The sequence below is a fragment of the Choristoneura fumiferana genome, chromosome 4 (genome assembly GCF_025370935.1).
Source record: "Choristoneura fumiferana chromosome 4, NRCan_CFum_1, whole genome shotgun sequence".
Classification (NCBI taxonomy): domain Eukaryota; kingdom Metazoa; phylum Arthropoda; class Insecta; order Lepidoptera; family Tortricidae; genus Choristoneura; species Choristoneura fumiferana.
The window spans coordinates 4,195,800-4,217,759 of NC_133475.1; the positions used below are offsets into that span (position 1 = coordinate 4,195,800).

A 21,960-nucleotide genomic window follows, 5' to 3' on the forward strand; every position below is an offset into this window, starting at 1 on the left:
TAAACAAATCAGACTTTTCTTAGGGCCTGTTGTTTGATCAATAGTTAAAGATACTAATAGTCAAATTTCCTTTGAAATGCGTTAACTATTGTTATGTTTCCCATACAGTTTAACTATTAGTTTGTTTAACTACTTATCAAACAACAGGCCCTTATAGTACGCTATTTGACAGAGCTACCTTCATATCAAAAATCATTTTTCTAGGACTATTTGGAAGTAGGTACCCGTATTTATCGAAAGTATATTTTAATTGCGTTAACTTAGATTCTAAGTCACTCCTTAGAGATTTGAGATTTTCACTGCTCTAAGGAGTAGTAGACCTGATTACTTGATACCTCCATGTGTTCCTGAAAAAAAAAGGGTCTTGACTATATTTTATCAGAACTACATCGTAACGACATCAATCCAGATTCAGGTTTAGATGGCGGAGAACATTAACTCGGTTCCCCAAACATTGGCATACGTAGAGTTATTAGTAAATAACTCTACGTATGTTTACGTATTTGTGCATACGTTTTGTTATGTCTATTGTATTTTTTTTTAATGTGGCAATAAATGTCTTTTTTTTTAATATCACCAACAATTTATTTTGTTGATACTGAATCACTTATCAAAATTTATTAACGTCTATTGAAATATGGTACATACGGCTATCCGTATCTTGGTCAGGAAATACACCAGATGCTCGATTTCGATCGGAAACATACAAAGCTAGTGAGCGCCTCGTTGAACATTTCAAAAGACAGGCATGCATTCCAGGATCACAAATCTGAATCCCTGATCAGCATTATCAGCAAACCTGACGAGGAGAACGAACGTTTGCGCACACCCTAAGAAAGATATTGAAAATGTGGCGCCATCTCTTGAGGACCGGCTGAACTATCTAGAAAGACTGGTGCTGTGCGTTCGGATAGTTCAAAATAAAACAAGTGAATAACATATATGAATGACTAAAACTTTATTCTGCGTACGCAAACACGCAACAATACTCTTGCAATGTATTCACAATAAATAGAACATTATCCTAGCACTAAATGTATAATTTCGAGAAACATTTTTACAGATATCCATTTATATATCACTGGTAGCGTTCGCTTGGCCGCCGTGCTAATACTTAAATTACGATGTTTCTTCTTAACATAATACTCCATTTTTCTGTAAAAAAAAAAAATAGATTGTTAGAAATTTGCTCGATACAATCTGAATCTTATTTCACTCTTAGGGGCTGTTTCACCACCCATTGATTAATTTTATTTGACAGATTAATGTGATGCCGTCTCCGTCTATTCGAACAAAACAAACAGAGACAGCATCACATTTATCCGTCAAATAAATTTAATCAATGGATGGTTAAACAGGGAGTTAGCCTCATAATAGGAGCGTCGCCGTTTCTAAACATGCAAACAATGATTTTACGAATTAATAGAACTTGTTGGGCCGTCACGGACAAAACACGGTATGCGAAGAGCAGAGGCCGTATTGTCTAAGGCAGGGGTCTTAAATAATAAAAATTATTAGCTAAGTAAATATTTTTTTTTGTAATGATATTCTGATTTATAATAAACAGCTTAAATTTTTTTTTTCAAACTTTTTGACTCAAGGGCAGTGTGGCACTTAATCTAACTTCGTGCGGGCCAAGACTTTGGCTGGTCATGGGGGTAATACATTAGTTAAGTAGACTTAGGGGCTGTATCACCATCCATTGATTAGTGTTAACTGACGGTTAAATGTGATGCCGTCTCCGTCTATTCGAACAAAACAAATAGAAACGGCATCACACCTAACCGCCAGTTAACACTAATCAATGGATGGTGAAACAGCCCCTTAGTCTTCAGGGGGTACCTAGATAAGAGTAACGCATAAGAAACGCACGGTGTTGATTATGTTCATCGAGTGGCTATCTATGATTATGACCAATTACCGTCAGTGGCGGGTCTTCTAAAACTAGTTACTTGTAGCTTTATAAAATCGGACCCTATCGCGGGCCGAACCCTGGGCTCTCCCGCTTTCTTTCCGCGGGCCGGACTTGAACCGCGGGTCGTAGTTTGGCGACCCCTGGTCTAAGACACTGACGTTCGCGATCACATTGACCATCTCTTTGTACTTTCGTCTAAAGCTCATTTCCACCAAAATGCGCGAGGATGTGTTGCGAGAAATGAATGTGTTTTTCATTAAGAGCGTTTATACCTGCTGAGCTGGCAACGTTGCATTTTTGTTAGTTATTCTCGATTATTCCATAAAAAATTAATGAAAATTAAAAATGTTGTCTGATAGAACACTTCTTAATAATAGGTTGATGTGTCTACTCCAATAATTATTTGTTAAAGACTTTTATTTTCTTTAAAAACCGTTTATAAACATTATTTCGTTTTGCGTTTCGCTTTGCAGTCCCTCTACCTCCACACTTTAAGAACACACAAATCACACAAACCCATCCATCAAACCCATACGTAGACGACCAGATGGCATAGTGGTTAGAGAATCTGACTACGAAGCTTGAGGTCCCGGGTTCGATTCCCATGTCGGGGCAGATATTTGTATGAAAAATACGAATGTTTTTTCTCGGGTCTTGGGTGTTTAAAAGTATTTAAGTATGTATCTATATCTATATAATTATATTTATCCGTTGCTTGGTACCCATAACACAAGCTTTGCTAAGCTTATTTTGGGAATAGGTCAATTGGTGTGAATTGTACCGTGATATTTATTTATTCTAAACCGACGTGCATGCATGAAAAGATTGATGAATGTAGAGGAAGCGAGAGTTGTATGCCAGAATCGTAGCAAGTGGAAGGATGTAGTCTCTGCCTACCCCGTTGGGAAAGAGGCGTGATTTTATGTATGTATTTATTTATTTATCACCACCACCACACTACACTGACGCGTTTCGAACACAACCAGAGCGCATCTTCAGAGCAACACAACCGTTCACCATGTTACCAGATGTTACATTCGCATCTGATTGAGTCTAACACCTGCATGGTGAACGGGTTCGACTAACGCCTAGGCCGCACTAAGGCTAAACCGCCGCGGTTTTTAACCACGTGACTTTGTGAATCAAGTAAACTTAAAGCCAGCAGTGCGGCCGCATGTATAGTGTACTTGATCCACAAAGTCACGCGGTTAAAAACCGCGACAGTTTAGCCGTAGAGCGGCCTACGTCTAACATCAGATTGAGAGGACTAGAGACAACACCTGGGTTAACCTAACCTGGTCTACTGGGGCGGCACAGACACGACACGCATGGTGTTGGTGAACCCGGAGCCCTGCTGCCAGCCAGTCACCACCACGATGAGGTCCCCGGTCTTGATGAAGCCGCGAGCGCGCCCGAACCTGAGGCCGCATTGCACGCGGTCGTCCACGTCTTGCAGCCAGTTGCCACCCGCCGGCGCTGGGGAGAAACCACAGTTTAGTGGAAGACTGGAAGTGATGGGTGATGATGGAAAACAGCCTAAACATAAGTGTAGCTCTGGATGTGAAGGTTAAGAGGGGAAGCCTTTGCCCAGCAGTGGGACACAAATTCCACGAAAATTGTAAATGCGAAAGTATAAAACAAACAAATAGACTTACAACTATTTGTTTGTTACCTTTACACGTTTAAACCGTTGAACGATGAAATTAGATTAGATGAAATTTGGTACACCGATAGTTTGAGTCTCAGGGCATATAATAGGATAGTTTTTGTCCCGGAAAATTGCATAATTCCCTCGGGTTAGCGATAAACGAATTCTACGCAGCGGAGTCGCGGGTAACAGGCTAGTAACAATATGTCTCACTCTGGTATACTATGGGCAGCACGCCGCGGTAGAGATGCGCCTGGCGCGCCGTCTGCGGATGCCGCGTGACCGCTATGACGGGGCAGCGCGGCCGGTACTTGCTCAGCAGATGCGCCGAGCGGCCGCTCGTCGTGATCACAACTATGGCGGACGCGAGACACTTGGTGGAGGCTTCTACGGCCGCGATGGCGACCGAGTGCGCCGGGTCGATCGGGGCTTTCACCTGAAAAGTAGAACATGACGTGGTTAAGTATACATGGAAATACAATTTATACGGAATATTTCAGAAGGTATATTACATTGGTACTTTCAAAAAAAGGGCTTATACTTTCTTAAAAGGTCGGCAACAGACCAATGACTCTATCCTTGATTAGTTGGTATAAGTAGTGCCACGAGAGTTGAAGTGAGTGATTACACACACACACAGCTAGATGAAGAACTGATTGCACAGAAGGAGAATGAATGAGTGAATGTCAAAATCCCACGGCGGCTCATTTTCCTATAAAGGTTTTAGGATAGTTTGGCGAACACCCTTGTAAAGGTGTTTCATTTCCTTGAACGATTAAGCAAGCCCAAATAGTAGTTTAAAGGCTTAGAGCCTTGAAGGCCTTTTTTCAAGACTCGCCTCGCTTTTTGACGCGTACAGTTCATTGGGTGTAGTTGAGCGGAGAGTTTCTTACCTCACTGACGAGTTCAGTGAACAGCTGCTTATGCCATATGGCAGCTTCGGCCTCCTTGCAGATGTTAGCCATGGTGAGCACACACTCCAGCGGGTAGTCACCCTTGGCGGTCTCTCCGGAGAGCATGACGCAGTCAGCGCCGTCCAAGATGGCGTTGGCGACGTCGGAGGTTTCGGCGCGGGTCGGCCGTGGCTTCTTCACCATAGACTCTAACATTTGCGTGGCGCAGATCACCGGCTTGCCCACCTGTGGGATGCAATTATAGGCTATGGAGAATGGTAGCTGACACTTAACCAATATTTATAAATCATAACTAAAATCAAATTTTATTTGGATTTCATGGCTAAAAAAGTTGTCAGTCGGTGTTTTCAAACACGATTTCCAAGTTAACCAAGAATAAGGTTCATTACTCTCAGCTCCATACTCCTTCATATGACCATGAAAGGGTGACTTACTATGTAAAGTGGCGGATACCTATGATGTTTAAATATTATATATACGGACACGGAAAAAACAGAAGGAAAGAGAAGTGAACCAGGCCCTAAATAAAACATTTTTGGCCCGAAATTCCGAGTAATTTTAAATCAAGTTGTTCTTAGACGAAGATTTCATTTTAAGTTTAAAAAGTATTTTTATGCCGCTAGGTCAGCATAAATAGGAAGTTAACGAACATGAGAAGTGCAAAAAATCATGGAGGAAAGGAAAATTTCACAAGTAGACTCTACTCTATCTCTCTCTCATACTCCAAAATGGGACAGCTAGACTCTTCTAGGGACTTATTTGATTATTTTTATTGACTATAATCATGCTACTTATAGCAATGTGACTTACCCTGTTGCACCTTGAGATCATTGTCTTCTGCGCGAGGAACACCTTTTCCGGGGGGATTTCGATACCCAGGTCTCCACGGGCGACCATGATGCCGTCAGAGGCCTGAAATCATCATTTAAATCTAAAACATGTCAACAGACAAATTGGTGATGGTTTTTTTTGATATTCCGTATTGTAACAGTTGCTATCAGATATTTTGGAGAGGCCAAGGTGGTCAAAAATATCGGCACGTAAATGGGCTTCGCACACGTAAATCATTAGGTCCAGCAGCTGAATTGAAATTCCGGGATTTTTTTTAATTGTTGTTTTCATTGACGTTATATTAAAAACAATCACAGTCAAATTTCATGACTCTAAGCCCAGCGATTGTTGTTTCAAGGTTTTATCCCTATCCCGTGGGAATATCGGAATAAAAAGTAAGCTATGTTTTATTCCAGATGACCAGCTATCTACATACCAAATTTCATGACGCTAAGCCCAACGGTTATTAGTTCGAGATTTTATCCCTATCCCGTGGGAACATCGGGATAAAAAGTAGCCTATGTGTTATTCCAGACGTCCAGCTACCTACATACCAAATTTCATGACTCTAAGCCCAGCGGTTGTTATTTAGACATTTTATCCGTATCCCGTGGGAATATCGGGATAAAAAGTATCCTATGTTTTAATCCAGGTTATAAACTAACTTTTTGCCAAATTTCATCCAAATCCTTCCAGCCGTTTCAGCGTAAAGATAGGTAACGAAACATACTCACTCACAACTTTGCCGCACATTTATATTATATTAGTATTGATGGAGTAGAAATATATAAAATTAGAGTTCATGCTTCGATATTTTTGATCACCTTGGCCGCTCTGAAATATCCTGATGGCGATAGTACAGGTCGGCGATTTAACAGCGCTAGTATTGTAACTGACTTACTGATTGACGGAGATAGTTATTGGTACTCACAGCGATGATTTCGTCAAGATTGACCATGCCCTGGTGGTTCTCGATTTTAGAGATGATCTTGATGTTCTTTCCCTTCTCGCCGAGGATGGCCCGGATCTCGGCCAAGGCGGCTCCGTTGCGGATGAACGACGCGAATATCATGTCCACCTGAGCAAACGAACTTGGTTAATAATATAATTACTTAATTTAAATACACCCCGCAAAACAAGGAAACATACTAACACTAAATTTAAAATTAATTGTCTTTTTTTTTATTTGCAACTAACACCACTTCTTTGTAAACTTAGATTCTGGAAGAAATAAAGGCTTTTTTATTTTTATTTATTTTGTTTATTTATACCCCGCATACGCGACGTCTGTATATTATTAGAAAGAAAATATTCTTAATTAATAATATGACCCGCGTGGGAACTACAGCCTCTCATTCTGAGAGGAGGCCTGTGCCCAGCAGCGGGATGTATTATAGGCTGGGATGATGAATAATATTACGTAAAAACCAACTTGGGCGACTTTTCTTAGCTTGTTTTTGATAACAAGGGGGAGGGTCCGGATGGTAATTGTGTCAGCAATATAGAAATTAAATTAGCATAAGAATACTCTATAGGTAGTCCGTAAATTCTCTTTTTTTCACTTAAAAACTGCTTCTCAATAATAAAATACCACTATTCAATTTTAGCTCGAAAATCCCTATGTTGTAGGTACAGTCACCAGCACCAATATCTGACACAACAACCGTGCATAAATATATGATACGACTCTATTTCTAGCGCCGGAAGGACGTGTCAGATATTTTGAGATTTTTGCACGCTCCGCTGTGGCAGATATTAATGCTGGTGACTGTACCTACTTATCCCAAAACAGACAACGGATGTGAATGCCATTCATTTCATTAATCTGTCATCTCCCAGGATAACAGGATCAAAGGAATTTGGGCACAAATTTGTGCCTCTGGAAGAGGACAGGTTAAACGCATTAATATCAACTTTATCAATCCCTAGCAACGTGCTTGTAAACACCGACAAGCAATCACCTTACTATGACAACGTTCCATGTATGCTTTACATAATCCTTGCACCCAAGATAAAATTAATCAGTATCGTGACACTAATCATCGGTTAGGTCATTGGTCTGGGGCTTTTTACGATAATACATGCAGTTGGTCTCTCACTTATCATCGGCGAGTGATTTCCGCGTGATAAAGAGGTGCGAGATGCGTGTTGGGTTTATCAGTTTTATTACTCATGTTTATGATAAAAGTGATTCGGCTATGTCGCGTAAATAAAGTAGGAATATACTTTGTAACAGTTTAAAAAAATATATTTCTGAATTAGACTGTGCACTTACAGTCCACTAATTTTATTTCCATGCCACCATAGAACCCTGCCATAATGAAATTAACAAATAGACAAATAAAATTATTTATTGTAATCTTTGAACTAAAAATGAAAAAATGAAATGAGACACGGATATAGATCATAATCGGCTTCCCGTTAGAAATTATCTTGCGAAGGAGCCACGGTTTGGTTCGAAACAGGTCCGGCATATCTCGACTAAAGGAGCGGCCACACCACTGCTTAAAAAACGGTAACGGTACGGAATCGCAGTGAGGCATCGTATGCGCACCGTTTTTAACGCATGCCCTCCACACTGCGATTCCGTACCGTCGCCGTTTTTTAGTATGGCCGCTCCCCCTTATTTTAATGGTTAAAGTTGACACTGCACCTACGTTTATTTTATGTTCGTCCCTTGATATCTTAGACGCCTGTAAATGGTTTTCAAAACAATTTGTGCTGCTTTATCTACTCCAAGGAAATTATGGTCCTTGGTCTACTCGTAAAAAATATATTATACGCAGCTAAATCCCGGAAATTGTACTAATTATTATAGATATACTCACGCCCTGTTCAACACCAAACAGCAGGTCAGACTTGTCCTTCTCTGAAACAGCGGGCAGGTCTACTGGGAGTCCCGGCAAGTTGACACCCTTCCGGGAACCAAGCATACCTGCGGCAAGAAAATGTTGTGGAGACAGGTCACTTAGGATACTTTGTATACGTAACTTAAAGCTTAAAGTATATACAAAGCACTAGCGCAAGCGCGCTTAGTCCTTGTGAAAATATAATTAATTCTAATTATCTATCCCGTTTTAAAAACCTTTTCTTTGCATGTCTATTGTCCCGAGGACCACCATAATAAATAATAATAAAAAAATGTTAAAGTCATTTCGGGAATAAAGTCAAACTGATGAGAAACAAAAGATGTTCTACTATGTTACATTATCATAGGTCCATAATTCCTTTGAACTTATTGTGTACCATCTATTGTATTGTATATTTGGGCTGCACGAGATCAAAATATTCAAGGTATATGTCTGGCCATTTTCAAGTGTCTAGCTCCGGTAGTTAACGTGGTAGGTAGCAACATCTTACCTCCGTTTTCAATGGTGCAGACCAAACCGTCAGCTTCAACGGTCTTGCAGATCACAGAAATCAAGCCGTCGTCAATGAAGATTCTGTTCCCAGGCTTCACAACGTTAGTAATGTTCTTATAGTCGACGAACACTGCTGTCGCTGTGCCCTTCTCTCCCAGGGAGGGGTCGGTCGACAGTTTGATGGTCTCGCCTTTCTTTAACTCTACTTCCGCTGAACCACCCTGGAAAATAGCTGATTATAAGAATTATGGTTCTTTTTAAATCTTCCTCAAAGACAACTTCATACGACGATAAACTCACATTAGTTTACATTTAAAAAAAAACCTAAGTTTAAGTATCATCTTTACGATTTTGTAATGCCTATGAAAAAATTTGGTATTTTAGACAAATTACATCAACTTTTCACATCAATAGATACTAATACCTATAGATATCCTACCGACTGCACCAATAAAACAAAATCAATAGCAATACAAAACTCTGCTTTTAATAGTCGAAGATTTACTTTCATTGTTCGCTTATATTCATCAATATATTACTCATCTAAAATAAAATCCAGAACAACAGATTCACAATTGATTTAAAGTTTAAAAAGAGTCCATATCTCTTCTTTGGGGTCTAGAGTAAAAAGTAAATTGACTATTGACTATTTGGCTACATAAAAGTTAAAAGCTACAAACAACTTACTCCCTCTAGCAGGCCAGTCCTGATCTCCGGTCCCTTGGTGTCCAAAGCAATGGCCAAAGAGAAGGGGAACCCAAGCTTAGCGCTGTAGTTCTTCTCAGCAGCGCGGCAGTTAGCGATGGTCTCGGCATGGTACTCATGCGAGCCGTGGGAGAAGTTCATGCGGGCAACGTTCATCCCAGTCTCCATCATTTTCTCTAGCATGGCTACATCGCGGGATACAGGACCTGGGAAAAACTAAACAGTTTAGATCTAGCCCTTTATTAATCTGCAGTGACTACCCCTACTATATATTCTTTTTACAGGATAACCTTTACCTTTAATGAGCTTGAGTGATATTTTTAGGCGAGTTCAGTACGGTTATCACGTCCCCATAACAAACATTATCTAGTTCACCGCGAATCATTAACAACGAGTTCACCTCTTGTTGGTACCTAGGGTATCGTGGCCTGCTTTTTTTAATGGCTTTCACTCTTGCCGTTATAGCAAGACGTATTTTGTCAATGTCGACGTAGAGACATTACACACATGAGGAAAATGTTCGGTTTATGAAATTTTCATCTTGGGGAAGGAACAGCCTGCTTTAATTACAACTCACACACTCACGCACACGCACCCTCTACTTATCTACATAACTATATTTTCAATACAAGTAAGTATTTATATCTGTAGATATTTCTTTACAAGGTTCACTTACCAATAGTGCAGATGATTCCCGAGAGGCGCACATATGACGACTTGGAGTCAATATTGAGAGCGCAGATGTGCTGCAAATGAGTGCCCACATCGGCCGCCGCGAGCTGCATGCCGGGCTGATCTCCTGCCTGAGCACATTATATTAATATCAGTATCATCATCCCACTATATACGCCCCACTGCAGGGCAGGAAGGACAGGCCGCTTAGAGCGTTGGGACCGTAGTTCCCGTACGCTTGTACTTCACTTACACCGAATATCTTCGCAGGTGTGCGCAAGATGCTTATGGTAAATTTCGCACATAAATTCTGGGACAGAATCCTATATTTGTTTATATCTAAATTGATTCAGTGGTTTAAGTGTGAATAGGTACAGAAAGACAGTTCTTTTGCATTTATCATATTAGTAAGGATGGAGGTAGTACGTCTATGGATGTTTTTAGTGGTAGTCAGTCAGTCAGGTCTCTACCGAGTTGGTCGCTGGTTCGATGTATTAAAAAAGAAGTAACTTTATTCGACCTCCAAAAGTAGAGTACCGACTCTTAAAATAACATCTGAGGACGTCGAAAAACTTGACTCAGCATAATGCTGCAGTATATGTGCTTGCTACAGCGCTGATTCAGTCAATACCTTCATATCTTTGCATCTAACGTGTTATAGATAGTATATGGTATAGATTCAGATTGTATATCTTGGACAAAGGGAGTCCATGAACAACGGCGATTGCTTTGCTTAGCTTATCATCATCCGACCTCTTGCAGATCCAATGAATAACGATTTTTCATTAGCTTCATAAACTTCAGCTAGTTGAGATAGCACGATAATACGCACTTTTCCGACAGCATACGATGGCAAAACATGGTCCACTATATCTATACTATTACCCCGATAACATATGCCTTCTATTACGGCAGGTTACAAGGACAATATACGTACTGGCTGAATATTCCTCAAATTCTTGCTAACAGTTGAAACCACAGTGCAGTGCAACATGGCTGAAGCGGTATACTCAACTGGATACTGGGCTTACCAACATTCACAGTATTGAAATTTGAGACTGAGATACTAGATCGAACCACAACCACAAGTGGTTAAGCTACTAAAGTGTCAGTGAACAAAATATATCTACAGCAGTAGCGTGGTGCTTAGAGCTTGCGCTGCCTGGTATATGTATTTAAATAATTTATAGAATCAGGCGTTAATTTGCGGAGGTCCATATCAATGAACCAAAAACAATGACTTTACTCATCTGCAACCTTGTGATAGCTGCATCTATGCACGAAATGTGTGTTCATGCATTTCTTCCACCTCCATACTGCACTGTCGCGTTTCGATCTTAACTGATCTGGAAGCATGGTGAACGGTTGTGTTGCTCTGAAGATGAGCTCTGGATGAGTTAGAACCGCGTCAGTGTAGTCTTGAGGTGGTGATAGATGAGTTTGTGTTATTTGTGTGTGTTCTTTCTTACAGTGTGGAGGTGGAGGAACCGCATGAACACATATTTCTTGCATAAACGTAGCTATCGTAAGGTCGTGGGTGAGCAAAGTAATTGTTTTAGTTCATTGGCAGTCATAAATAACAATTTGAGGGGCATGTTAAATGTAAGTATACCGGATAACTCACATGAAACTACCGTGAGGTGAGACTCACTCATATTAAATGATACTATACCGGATAACTCACGTCTTAAATCGAGTTTAGCTCTACATGTTTCGGGCTAATCCGGAGCCCTTCCTCTAGGAGCAACGCGACCTACGCACCACCGCTCTGCTCGCGCGACTCACCGACATGTCGAACCAGTCGATGTGTGAACATGTCGAGCTTAACTCGATTTCAGACGTGAGTTATCCGATATACTATCATTTAATATGAGTCTCACAGTAGCTTCATGTTAAAAATATAGGCATAAAGTTCAATGAGGGTTTTCACAGCGGCGAAGTATCGCTAGATGGCGTTAGTATCGTGAGGTATATTTGACGTATGACGTTTGCTTGCGATTGGCTCATTTAGTTTTTTAACGTCAAACGGACCTCACGATAGTAACGCCATCTAGCGATACTTCGCCCCTGTGAAAACCCTCATTGGATGTAAAGGTAAACCAAAAATATATGACTATTGTCAAGAGGGCGCTATTGTTCTTATTTATATGGCAATAGTTCATATAGTCGGAACAATGACATCTTGACTTGTCTACAACGTTTACCTTGTTAGCTCTGATGTTAATTTGGAAAGGTTTTGTAGTGAAATTGTTTCATTCCCCAAGCGTTTTTTTTTTCAGTATTGGGCATGTTTGTTATTGTTCAAAGAAACCGCCACAGTGACACTGACAATCATTAAAATTATTGCCAGTGTAAGAAATTAGTTCCAATTAAATTCCGCAACATGGCGAATAATCATATATTTCTGGTCAGGCTTTAACTTATGTTGATTGTTTGCTGTTGTGTAGAAAAAATATGGCATTTACTACACTTCCTATGTACACTGTCGAGAGTGGCATTAAGTCCATTTTATTCAATAAATTATAGTCCATGTATTTATATAAACTTACGTTTTATTTATTTAGTATTTATTTGTGTATTGTATTTACTGGTAGAGATCCCTTAAAGGGATAAGTCCGCCTTTATACAAGTATCTCAAAGTTTGTCAAGTGTGTTTTGTTTCTTTTCTTTTTAACCCCCGACGCAAAAAGAGGGGTGTTATAAGTTTGACCGCTATGTGTGTCTGTGTGTGTCTGTCTGTGGCACCGTAGCTCTTAAACGGGTGGATTGATTTGAATGCGGTTTTTTTAATTGAAACCAGGTTTTCTAGCGATGGTTCTTAGACATGTTTTATCGAAATAGGTTCAGCCGTTTTTGAGGTATTGAACTTTGAAGTGACAAAGTCGGGGGTTTTCCAACTTTTTGTTGGTTAGTTTAGGTTATGTACCTACAATAAAGAGTTAACATACATGCATACATACATTTACAAAAATAATATCTTGATGTTTGATAAGATATCGTGACGTCACAAAAATGTTGCACACATTCTAAGTTATTATCAACTTTTGATGTCTTGACGAATCGTGGAATATTTTTACCGTATGTTGACTGTTTCTGATAAAAGTTGATGCTTGGCTGCGATTATTCATTACATATTGATCTAGATTGGCATATATATCGATTCTAAGGAATCCCACGCACGTATTCGGTAGACGATCAAGGACATTTAAAAATTACCTAGGCGATGGCATTCCTTACTATCCGCGGCCTAAAGAAATTCCTACCCAATCGTCCTGCATTCCTATTCCTAACGCGCCTAACGTCATTTACAATGTACCTACATATTATTCAAGTTTTTTTTTAGTTCTTTAAAAATTCATACATTTATAAAAACATACAACATACTGCAAGAGAACATACAATACACTGTAATCATAAGTAAACTTTTCAATTTCTTGAACAGAAAGAATAGAGCGTAGTACAGCATTTAATATCCGCAAAAATATCTGACACGTCATGCATGACGTGACCAGACGTCCCGTTTTGAATGGGACTGTCCTTTTTTTTGATTACGAGTCCCGGTGTCCCCAAAATGAAAACCGGTACGCGAAATTGTCCCGTTTTCAAAAATCGCGCGAAAATTCAGTTCTAAAGGCGATGTTGATAACTAAAAACGTGCCAAGAGTTTCATTCTTACTTAAAAGTATCACCAGCTGTGTTAAAGCAAATTTGTTCCTCTGATCCAGTCAATTAAAAAAAAAAAAAAAAAAAAAACAACATTTTGAATATATTTTTTTTATTTGTTATATAAGTAACAACAGTTAACTGTTTTTTTTTTTTCATCGACTAGGTACCTGTTAATTGACCTAAATAAACTAATGTCCCGTTCTGAATCAAAAGATAAATGGTCTGCACGTACGTAACACGGCCCTCCCGAGAAATAGAGTTGTATCAGACATTTAACCACGCTTTGTCGTGTCAGAGATCTTCCAACGGTTTGCTTTCCTCAAATTGGAACAGCAAATAGTCACTGCACATTGCAATGGGGTAATAGGGCTCTAACTATGCTCTAACCGAGTTGGCATTGAGACCAATGTACAAAGCTTGCTTTTGCTAATAGAAACCAGTTAAAACCGACTCGACTTCCTGAGTTAGGTTCGTAGAATATAATACAGCTACTAGTCTTCATACGCGGCTTTGCTCGCATTAACCATAAGATCCAGCAGTTGAATCGAAACTCCGGGATCTCGCAAAAATTCCCGCGGGAATTCCCGAAAATTATATCGTGGTTTTCCTTAACAAAAAATACAAATTTGAAGCCTTCGTGATTTTATCCAGATCCCAGGGAATATCGGAATAAAAAGTAGGCTATGTTTCATTCCTGAGATCCAGCTATCTGCATACCAAATTTAATTCAAATCCGTGCAGAAGTTTTAGCACACATGCACACACGAACTTTCGCATTTTATTAATAGGAAAAAAGATGGGTAGTGGCAAGAATAATAAAAAAAAATTGTAGGCATAATTACATCCTAAGGTCAAAAAAATATCCTACTATTTTGGTATAGAGCGGGTTGTGGAGGGAGTTGTGTGTGTATGCAAAATAATAGGACCGCAGTCTGTGAATAGTTTTTAACTCGGAAAAGCTTGCAAATTATGATTCTGAATGTTGCCAGGAGGTCCGGTGGCCAATTTTTTTATTATACCTGAACCCCTAAGACATCATGTATATGTCGAAAATCCAAACTGAGATATGGATACACAGAAAAACCAGAAAAAGAGACCAGCGCTGGGAATCGAACCCAGGTCCTCAGCAATCCGTGCTGCGTGCTATAACCCCTACACCACCGCTGGACAGGAATCTAGACACGAATTTTTCCTATGCATACATATCTCAGGTTACTTATTTCTACTACGCTACTTATGCAGCAGCACTAGCGCCATCTATGTGCCGCTCTCGTCGAGAGACCCAGCGCTGGTCGCTTTTTCTGGTTTTTCTGTACATCCATGTCTCAGTTTGTATTTTCGTTATGGTTTCACGGGATACCCGTGAAAGTAACAAATTTTGAGTTGAAATAAAAAATACAAAAAGACTCCAAAAAACCAATCATAATCAAATAAATGGACTGAAGAAATGCTTTTAAACAATTTTTATAATTATTTTTACAAGCTTTCATTTAACTTGCAATGTATGTATGTATGTCTGTCTGTATGTACAAATGTGCGGGTCAAATCTTGCAAGCTGAATTTGACCCGCTTCCAGTAGCTGGATTGACTTCAAATTTGGCATACTTATGTAAATCTGATGACAATACAATAATTGGATAGTGACATCCTGGTAGTCCAACTAGGATTGTCTCTGAAGGATGAAACTCTTCAACGGTTAATGGCATCGACTTGAAATTTGGCACGGAAATGTAGTTTAGATGACGATAAAAGTACAATCAACAAAAAGTACAGCCAGCAAAAAGCTTGTATTAAAAATATTTTTTTTAATGAAATACTTTTTTCTTATTATTAAAAATAAAAGTTATCAACTGACTGACCATATGTATAAAAGCTTGTAAAAAATTAATATTATAACGAAATTAGTCATTAAAATGTTCCAAAAGCAATTTCTTCAGTCCATTTACATGATGTTTTAAGGGATGGGGTATATAAAAAAAAGGACCACCGGATCTCCTGGCAACATTCAGAAACATAATTTGCAAGCTTTTCCGAGTTCAAAACTATTTACAGAATGCGGTCCCCTAATTTTGCATACGCAACTTCCCTTGGCACCTGCTCTAGTACCAGGGCTTGTTGTGCATTTTTAAGACTCTACTTAACTCTACGACTCTACCTACATTTCTTTACCAGTGTAGCAAACCAGACCAAGGGGGCAGAACTGAAAAAAGAATGCTGGCCGGCCAGTCAGACCTTTAAAACTTGTAGCTCAAAAACTTAACATGTATCTCACCATAAGATCCGAATATTCAAAATAAATCCAAAGTAATCTTTTTAATCCATAGAAATTAGTCCGTTTTTGAGAATAATTAAAATCAGGAAGTGAACACAAGTATGCAGAGCACTGTCTAAGCACTTAATCACAGACCTGCAATACTCTGGTGTTAGATAAGTATTATCTATGCATACTTGATAAGATATAGCATTGAAACAAATATTGTGATTTAATTTAGTAACAAACAAGCATGTTGGCATACATAACAGTTTGTCTGTCTGTGTGATGTCCTAAAGTCTAAACATCTAAAGCCTCTCTTCAATAAATTTGACTGGCAGCACTGACAAATGTGAACATAAATTCCGGTATAACAAGTCCTTCAATGTCTTTACATCGACATTGGCAAAATATGCCTTGCTAAACCAGCAAGGGCGAAAACCATTAAAATTAAGTCCTGGAGTCATTATTATTTTTGATTTGCCAAGTAATAAATGGATATGACAAGTGACTGCCCATTATGTGTGAATAGCAGCTTATTATGCAACAAGATTAAAACATTAAATTAAAATAATAAAAGAAAAAATAGAAAATAGTCTGAGAACAGCCAATTGAAGAAGAGCCAATTATACTATAATATTTAGTACTAGCTGTTTACCGCTATCCCGCTGGAACTATGCAATTTTCCAGGATAAAAACTATCCTATGTCCTTCCCCGGGACTCAAACTATCTGTATACTATACTGTATACCAAATTTCATCTAAATAGACTTACAAACTTTCACATTTATAATATTAGTGGGATTGTACTGTATTTAGAGTCTGCATACTAGTTGAAGAAATCAACAATTTTATATTTCAGTCTGTCCTTTCCTTACACAATGCAGTTTAGGTTGCCCATTTTTACTAGAACTAGTTTTCATTTTTATGTCAATAGTGTCAATAACTTATTATTATTATCATTATCATCATCATCATCATCATCCCAGCCTATATACGTCCCACTGCAGGGCACAGGCCTCCCCTCAGAATGAGAGGGCTTGGGCCATAGTTCCCACGCGGGCCCAGTGCGGATTGGGAACTTCACACACACCATTGAATTGCTTCGCAGGTTTGTGCAGATTTCCTCACGATGTTTTCCTTCACCGCAAAGCTCGTGGTAAATTTAAAATGTAACTCCGCACATGAATTTCGAAAAAATCAGAGGTGCGAGCCGGGGTTTGAACCCACGACCCTCTGCTTGAGAGGCGATGGGTCAAACCACTAGGCCACCACGGCATCATTATCATTATGTATATATTTAATGTGTAAAGTACCTACTGTTTAAATATTTTCCTAGTCAATCTTGAGAATTAATTAATTAATTTACTTTTTATAAAAATACTCTCAACAAGTTAAATAGCTAAACAAAAATACTATTAATACAAAATCTACTAAGACACACGCATGAAGTCTGTAAATTGCAAAACTAAGCAAAGAACATCATTCAAAAAAAAAGTCTTGCTCTATGTTTTTTTTTTTCAATACGTCTACCGGTTTTTAAGAATGAAGGCAGTGAAGTATGTGGGGGACCACCCTTTCAGTAAGACCTTGATTCAGCCCTTCAGTATGACCTTGCTTCAATGTCACAACAATAGGACTGCTGGTGTCTATGAGCGGTGGTGATCTCTTACCATCACGAGACCCACTTGCTCGTTTTCCAACGAGTTGAATAAAAAAAAAAAAGTGTTTTAAAACAGGAATAGTGTTACTAAGATTTCTGTGTGGATTTCAGCCATGTTTTTAAATGGAGATTGAAGAATAACTCGGTATTTATTATAGCTATGTTAGAAAAGTCCCAAGAACGAAAACATTGTATTGTTGTTGCCATACTCAAGATCAGTATTATAAATAATATCTATTGGCTCTGAAAACATTTCCTCATGCCATTTAACTATGTTACACAAGTAAGTAGTTCTGTTAGATTAATGATTGCAACAATGATTACTTTTCTACATAATGGAGACTTAACAGCTGATAAGATACAGTGAAACACAAAGATTTCAAGTACTCACTTTATTCATTTCTAATGCTAGTCACTTGGTATTCTACTTTAAATTAGCAAATTCAGCAAGGTCAACTGACCAAAAAATCGACAGCAATAACGCCTACGTAACTGAAGTAAAAGACCGGCAACAGCGAAAATATCGTCAAGGTAACATCAAAATCAAACTAGTATAACTTCTAATTGTAACGTAAATAGATTGCATGGTTCACCTCAGATTTTCCATCGTAGATCGTCGGCCAGACCATCCTTATGGTTTTACGGTGAAAATATTTATTACACAAACGAGGTAAGACAAGCGGCGTCTGTGATCTTGAACTGCCCTTCCGAGTGAAAAGGAGCAGACTGTTAGTACGTTTAGACTTGCGTACTGAAGCCCGCGACGCGGCGCGCGCAGCACCAGCCAAGAACGTCGCGACGCCGTTCACAACAAACCGAGTCGAAGAAGAATATCCAAACGGTATTTTTACACGTACGTACACAACACAAACCCTCAAAATTCAAGTCGTTCGATGCAATTTGTTGACCTACTGCAGTTTTTAGCTTACGGGTCCGACACGCATTTTGTTCTAAATTTAAACATTTGAAAAGTTGCCAATAGATTCGTGTCTACTAAACTAGTTGTTGCTGTTACATGAACTGAGTATGTAAAATATTATCAATAATAATAATCGTAATATTTTATACTTTTCGCGCGAATTTTTTGACGTTGACGTTCATCAAATATCAAAGCAAACTTTGACACCTTCATTTCCTTTTTCTTTTCAAAAGCTTGGTCGGTGTTTCTTGAACTTCCGGTTTTCTAAGCGGAAGTTCTTTGACTACTTCCGTTTATGGTGTACGTACATTTTAAAAGACATGACGTAATTGACGTAATTGGCAGGGCCCGGCAACATTTTTTTGATACTGTACTTGATATAGATTATTAAACAGTAATAGTTATGGAAGACCAGCGTCGAATGTTGTAAAAAACTAAAGTTTACAAAACATAACAAAAGAGAGCAATTTAAAAAAAAAACATTTATTTATTTATTATTTTTTCTTTAAGATCTTTTTTTAGGAAAGGTATCCTAACCCTGCCGTCGCTTTATGTTTTTCAAATAATCATGTATGTTAGGAAGAACATATTTTATGTGATTTTCCCATTAACGTCGATAAGCCAAAGGCTACAGAAACACATGGAAGCTTAAAGACTGGCTAAAATCAAAAAGTCGGTTCTGGAAAATTGCATACGTTTTTATAATAATATTGTAAATCTGTTTAAAAAAATATATATACCTCCTTGAGTTTCTTGCCGGATTCTTCTCAACAGAGAGTTTTTCCGAACCGGTGGTAGATTTTTTTTGACATTCATAAGTGCTTGTTATAGCCTAAATTGAATAAAGATATTTTGACTTTGGCTTTAAAATAATATGAGTAGAGCCATAGAAAATAAAATAACACCTGATTCATTGTGTTAATTGTTCGTTTTTTTTTAGATAGAACTACTACATTTTCCACTAATGATATTTACGAATAGCTCAACATTTCTAATATCTTATTTAAGTAGTGACGTTAAATAATGTGTGTCTTGAATTTTAAGTACTTCAATTAAGTATTTAATAATGCCGAACAAATTATTTGACCATTATTAATAGGTAAAGTATTATATTAAACATTACCTTAAAATCGTAAAAAGCAAGTTAATTAAGTTTTTTATAAAAAAATATTAAACTAATGTAAACAAAGTTGTAATTTTTTATTTAGCTTACTCATCTATACTAATATTATAAAAAGGAAAGATTTGGATTTTTGGATGTTTGTTAAGAATTAACTCAAAAACTACTAGACCGATTTAAAAAATTCTTTCACTACTAGAATGCTAAATTATTCCGAAGTGCCATAGACTTAATACCAGAAAAAAATAGGGTTCCGTACTAAAACTTCAATAATGTAACAAAGTGTAAAAAAAGTTGCCATAAAACATCTTTCATCGCATGCGCTGTGGAAACTATTGATGATAGAACAAAAAAACGTTATACAATATTAGAGAATATATCAATATCTACAAAAAACTTCGCGATACCATATGTCTAACTATTGTAGTTATGTCACTACAACTACTTTTAACATTTAAAAATATGTTTAAATACTCTATGTTGATGCGCCCCTGCTTCGTGCAATTCGGGTGTAGTTTTTAACCCCCGACACACAAAGAGGGGTGTTATAAGTTTGACCGCTATGTGTGTCTGTGTTTCTGTCTGTGGCACCGTAGCTCATAACCACTCACTCACTTTTAAACTAGTGTTGGGTATTAGGCACTGTAATTTACTGAAATAAGCGTTACTCTCTGTGACATTTAAATAATGTATGTACATTATCCTTTAGTATAATACGATTGAGTATAGTACGAAACGTTTTTCAAAAATTTGAGTAACAATAAGGTGGCTGTCACCTTTTGAAATATTTAAGTAGTAGCAGCAGTTACACGCGCTAAGAAGGCACAGTACATGTGGCTGAGGTAGTTATTAAATTCTCTGTGTTGAATATGTGAAAATGAATGACTCTCTTTTTCTCTATCTATAGTTTTCAAAATATTTAAAACAGATCAAAAGCGGACCACAATAAGATATGATAAAATATGAGTATTTGTAAATATGTTCGTAATTATGTCTGAACTGTGTCTGAAATTTAAAATGAGCCGCGCATAGCCAAATTAGTTTTACTATCATGCATAAATTATTATCCAGCGAAGCGAAGTATGAGCTCATGGCTCAGGCCTTTGTCGGCTGATAGGTACTAATAAATAACGCATATAATATACTGACATACAATAACTTTTCTAGGTTAGAAACTGAAAAAAAGCAAAAACTGTAACAAAAGTAATTTTGTCACGGAAATAGTCTTTGAAATATTGCTTTTTCACATAACTAGATCATAAAACTGTCAAAATTATTAAAAACTCATAATTAACTTCAGTCAAAAGTCAAAAATAATGTGACTGAACTGGGAATAAACCTTAATTATCATTGACGGAAGAATAGTCTCATTTATTAGTGACACATTTATCTTTGTCGCAGTCGTTTTTCATTGTTGAATACAGCCCTATCGTTCCGGTCATAATAATAATTCAGTTCATAATAAAACTTCTATGACAATAATAATCTTTTGCGTTGCATTCGTTAATAATAAGAGAAGTGTCAACTTACCAATGCCATAATAAATTATAAAAAACAATTAAAACAACGAAATGTCCGAAATTAAAACTATGTTAACGCGCCCAGTCGCTAACACGTACTTTGTTTGACAGATATAAAGTTAAAAAGGACTTTAGAGGTCACGCAATGTCACAGGTAACCACCAACGCGGTGAAATAGTTTTTACGCTTGCTACATTGATGGAATTTCCTATTACAGTTGAAATGTTCCAATTTAGTTAATGTGTTATTATTTGAATTCCAATAATTGGACAACAATTGATTCCGTTAAGAGTTGTCAACTTAGAATTATCGAAAACGAATTATTTATTATCAAAATTATCGAAAGGAATGAAGGTTTACGATTCCTGATTTTTGATATCCGTAAAAAAGTTTAATTGATATACTTTTAATTTATGAAAATAAAAATCAGTATCAAGTAATAAGAAATTAATTAATTTAATGAGTTATGAAAGGAAAGATTATTTATCCATCTCGTGTATACATATAATAATTCGAAAAGCTTACCGAAAAATGCTTCCTGGTTTCTACAGCTTTCATTTTCCGTTGATTTCTGACAACCTATTCCCAATAACTTTAAAACCTGTCTGGGAGCCGTCCTGTTCGACCGTGGTTTATCACGGACTGATAAAAAACAGCCTTATCAAATAGTTTCTGTGTATGTCATTTGAGGTAATAAATAAATCATCAATAAAGATAGATTTAAGAGTATAGATTAGTAGCGAGTAGTTCGCAGCAATCACATGGTTTTATCTT

At 37.8% G+C, this 21,960-nt stretch overlaps 1 protein-coding gene across 3 annotated transcripts; it reads right to left on the reverse strand.

Moving 5' to 3' along the window:
• Positions 1-3,210: 3,210 nt before the first annotated feature.
• LOC141427295 (pyruvate kinase-like) lies at positions 3,211-21,825 on the reverse strand. 3 transcript variants are annotated; one of them, XM_074086609.1, is made up of 10 exons: positions 21,712-21,825; positions 10,052-10,178; positions 9,358-9,581; positions 8,669-8,891; positions 8,137-8,243; positions 6,240-6,386; positions 5,288-5,389; positions 4,457-4,702; positions 3,777-3,999; positions 3,211-3,391 (listed from the first exon to the last, which is right to left on the reverse strand). In XM_074086609.1, the coding sequence occupies exons 1-10, from the start codon at positions 21,742-21,744 to the stop codon at positions 3,216-3,218; spliced, it is 1,608 nt and encodes a 535-aa protein (XP_073942710.1). In that variant the 5' UTR covers positions 21,745-21,825; the 3' UTR covers positions 3,211-3,215. The 3 variants fall into 3 exon arrangements, with proteins under 3 accessions (XP_073942710.1, XP_073942711.1, XP_073942712.1); XM_074086610.1 differs by lacking the exon at positions 21,712-21,825 and adding an exon at positions 21,197-21,307; XM_074086611.1 differs by lacking the exon at positions 21,712-21,825 and adding an exon at positions 18,221-18,397.
• Between the last annotated feature and the right edge of the window lie 135 nt (positions 21,826-21,960).

Coding starts and splice junctions, on each gene's coding strand:
- LOC141427295 (XM_074086611.1), bottom strand. CDS start 18,256: ATGGTCTGGCCGACGATCTACGATGGAAAATCTGAG. Junction 9,582..10,051: donor GGGAATCATCTGCACTATTG/GTAAGTGAACCT, acceptor AGTTTTTCCCAG/GTCCTGTATCCCGCGATGTA. Junction 8,244..8,668: donor CTGCACCATTGAAAACGGAG/GTAAGATGTTGC, acceptor TTCTTGCCGCAG/GTATGCTTGGTTCCCGGAAG.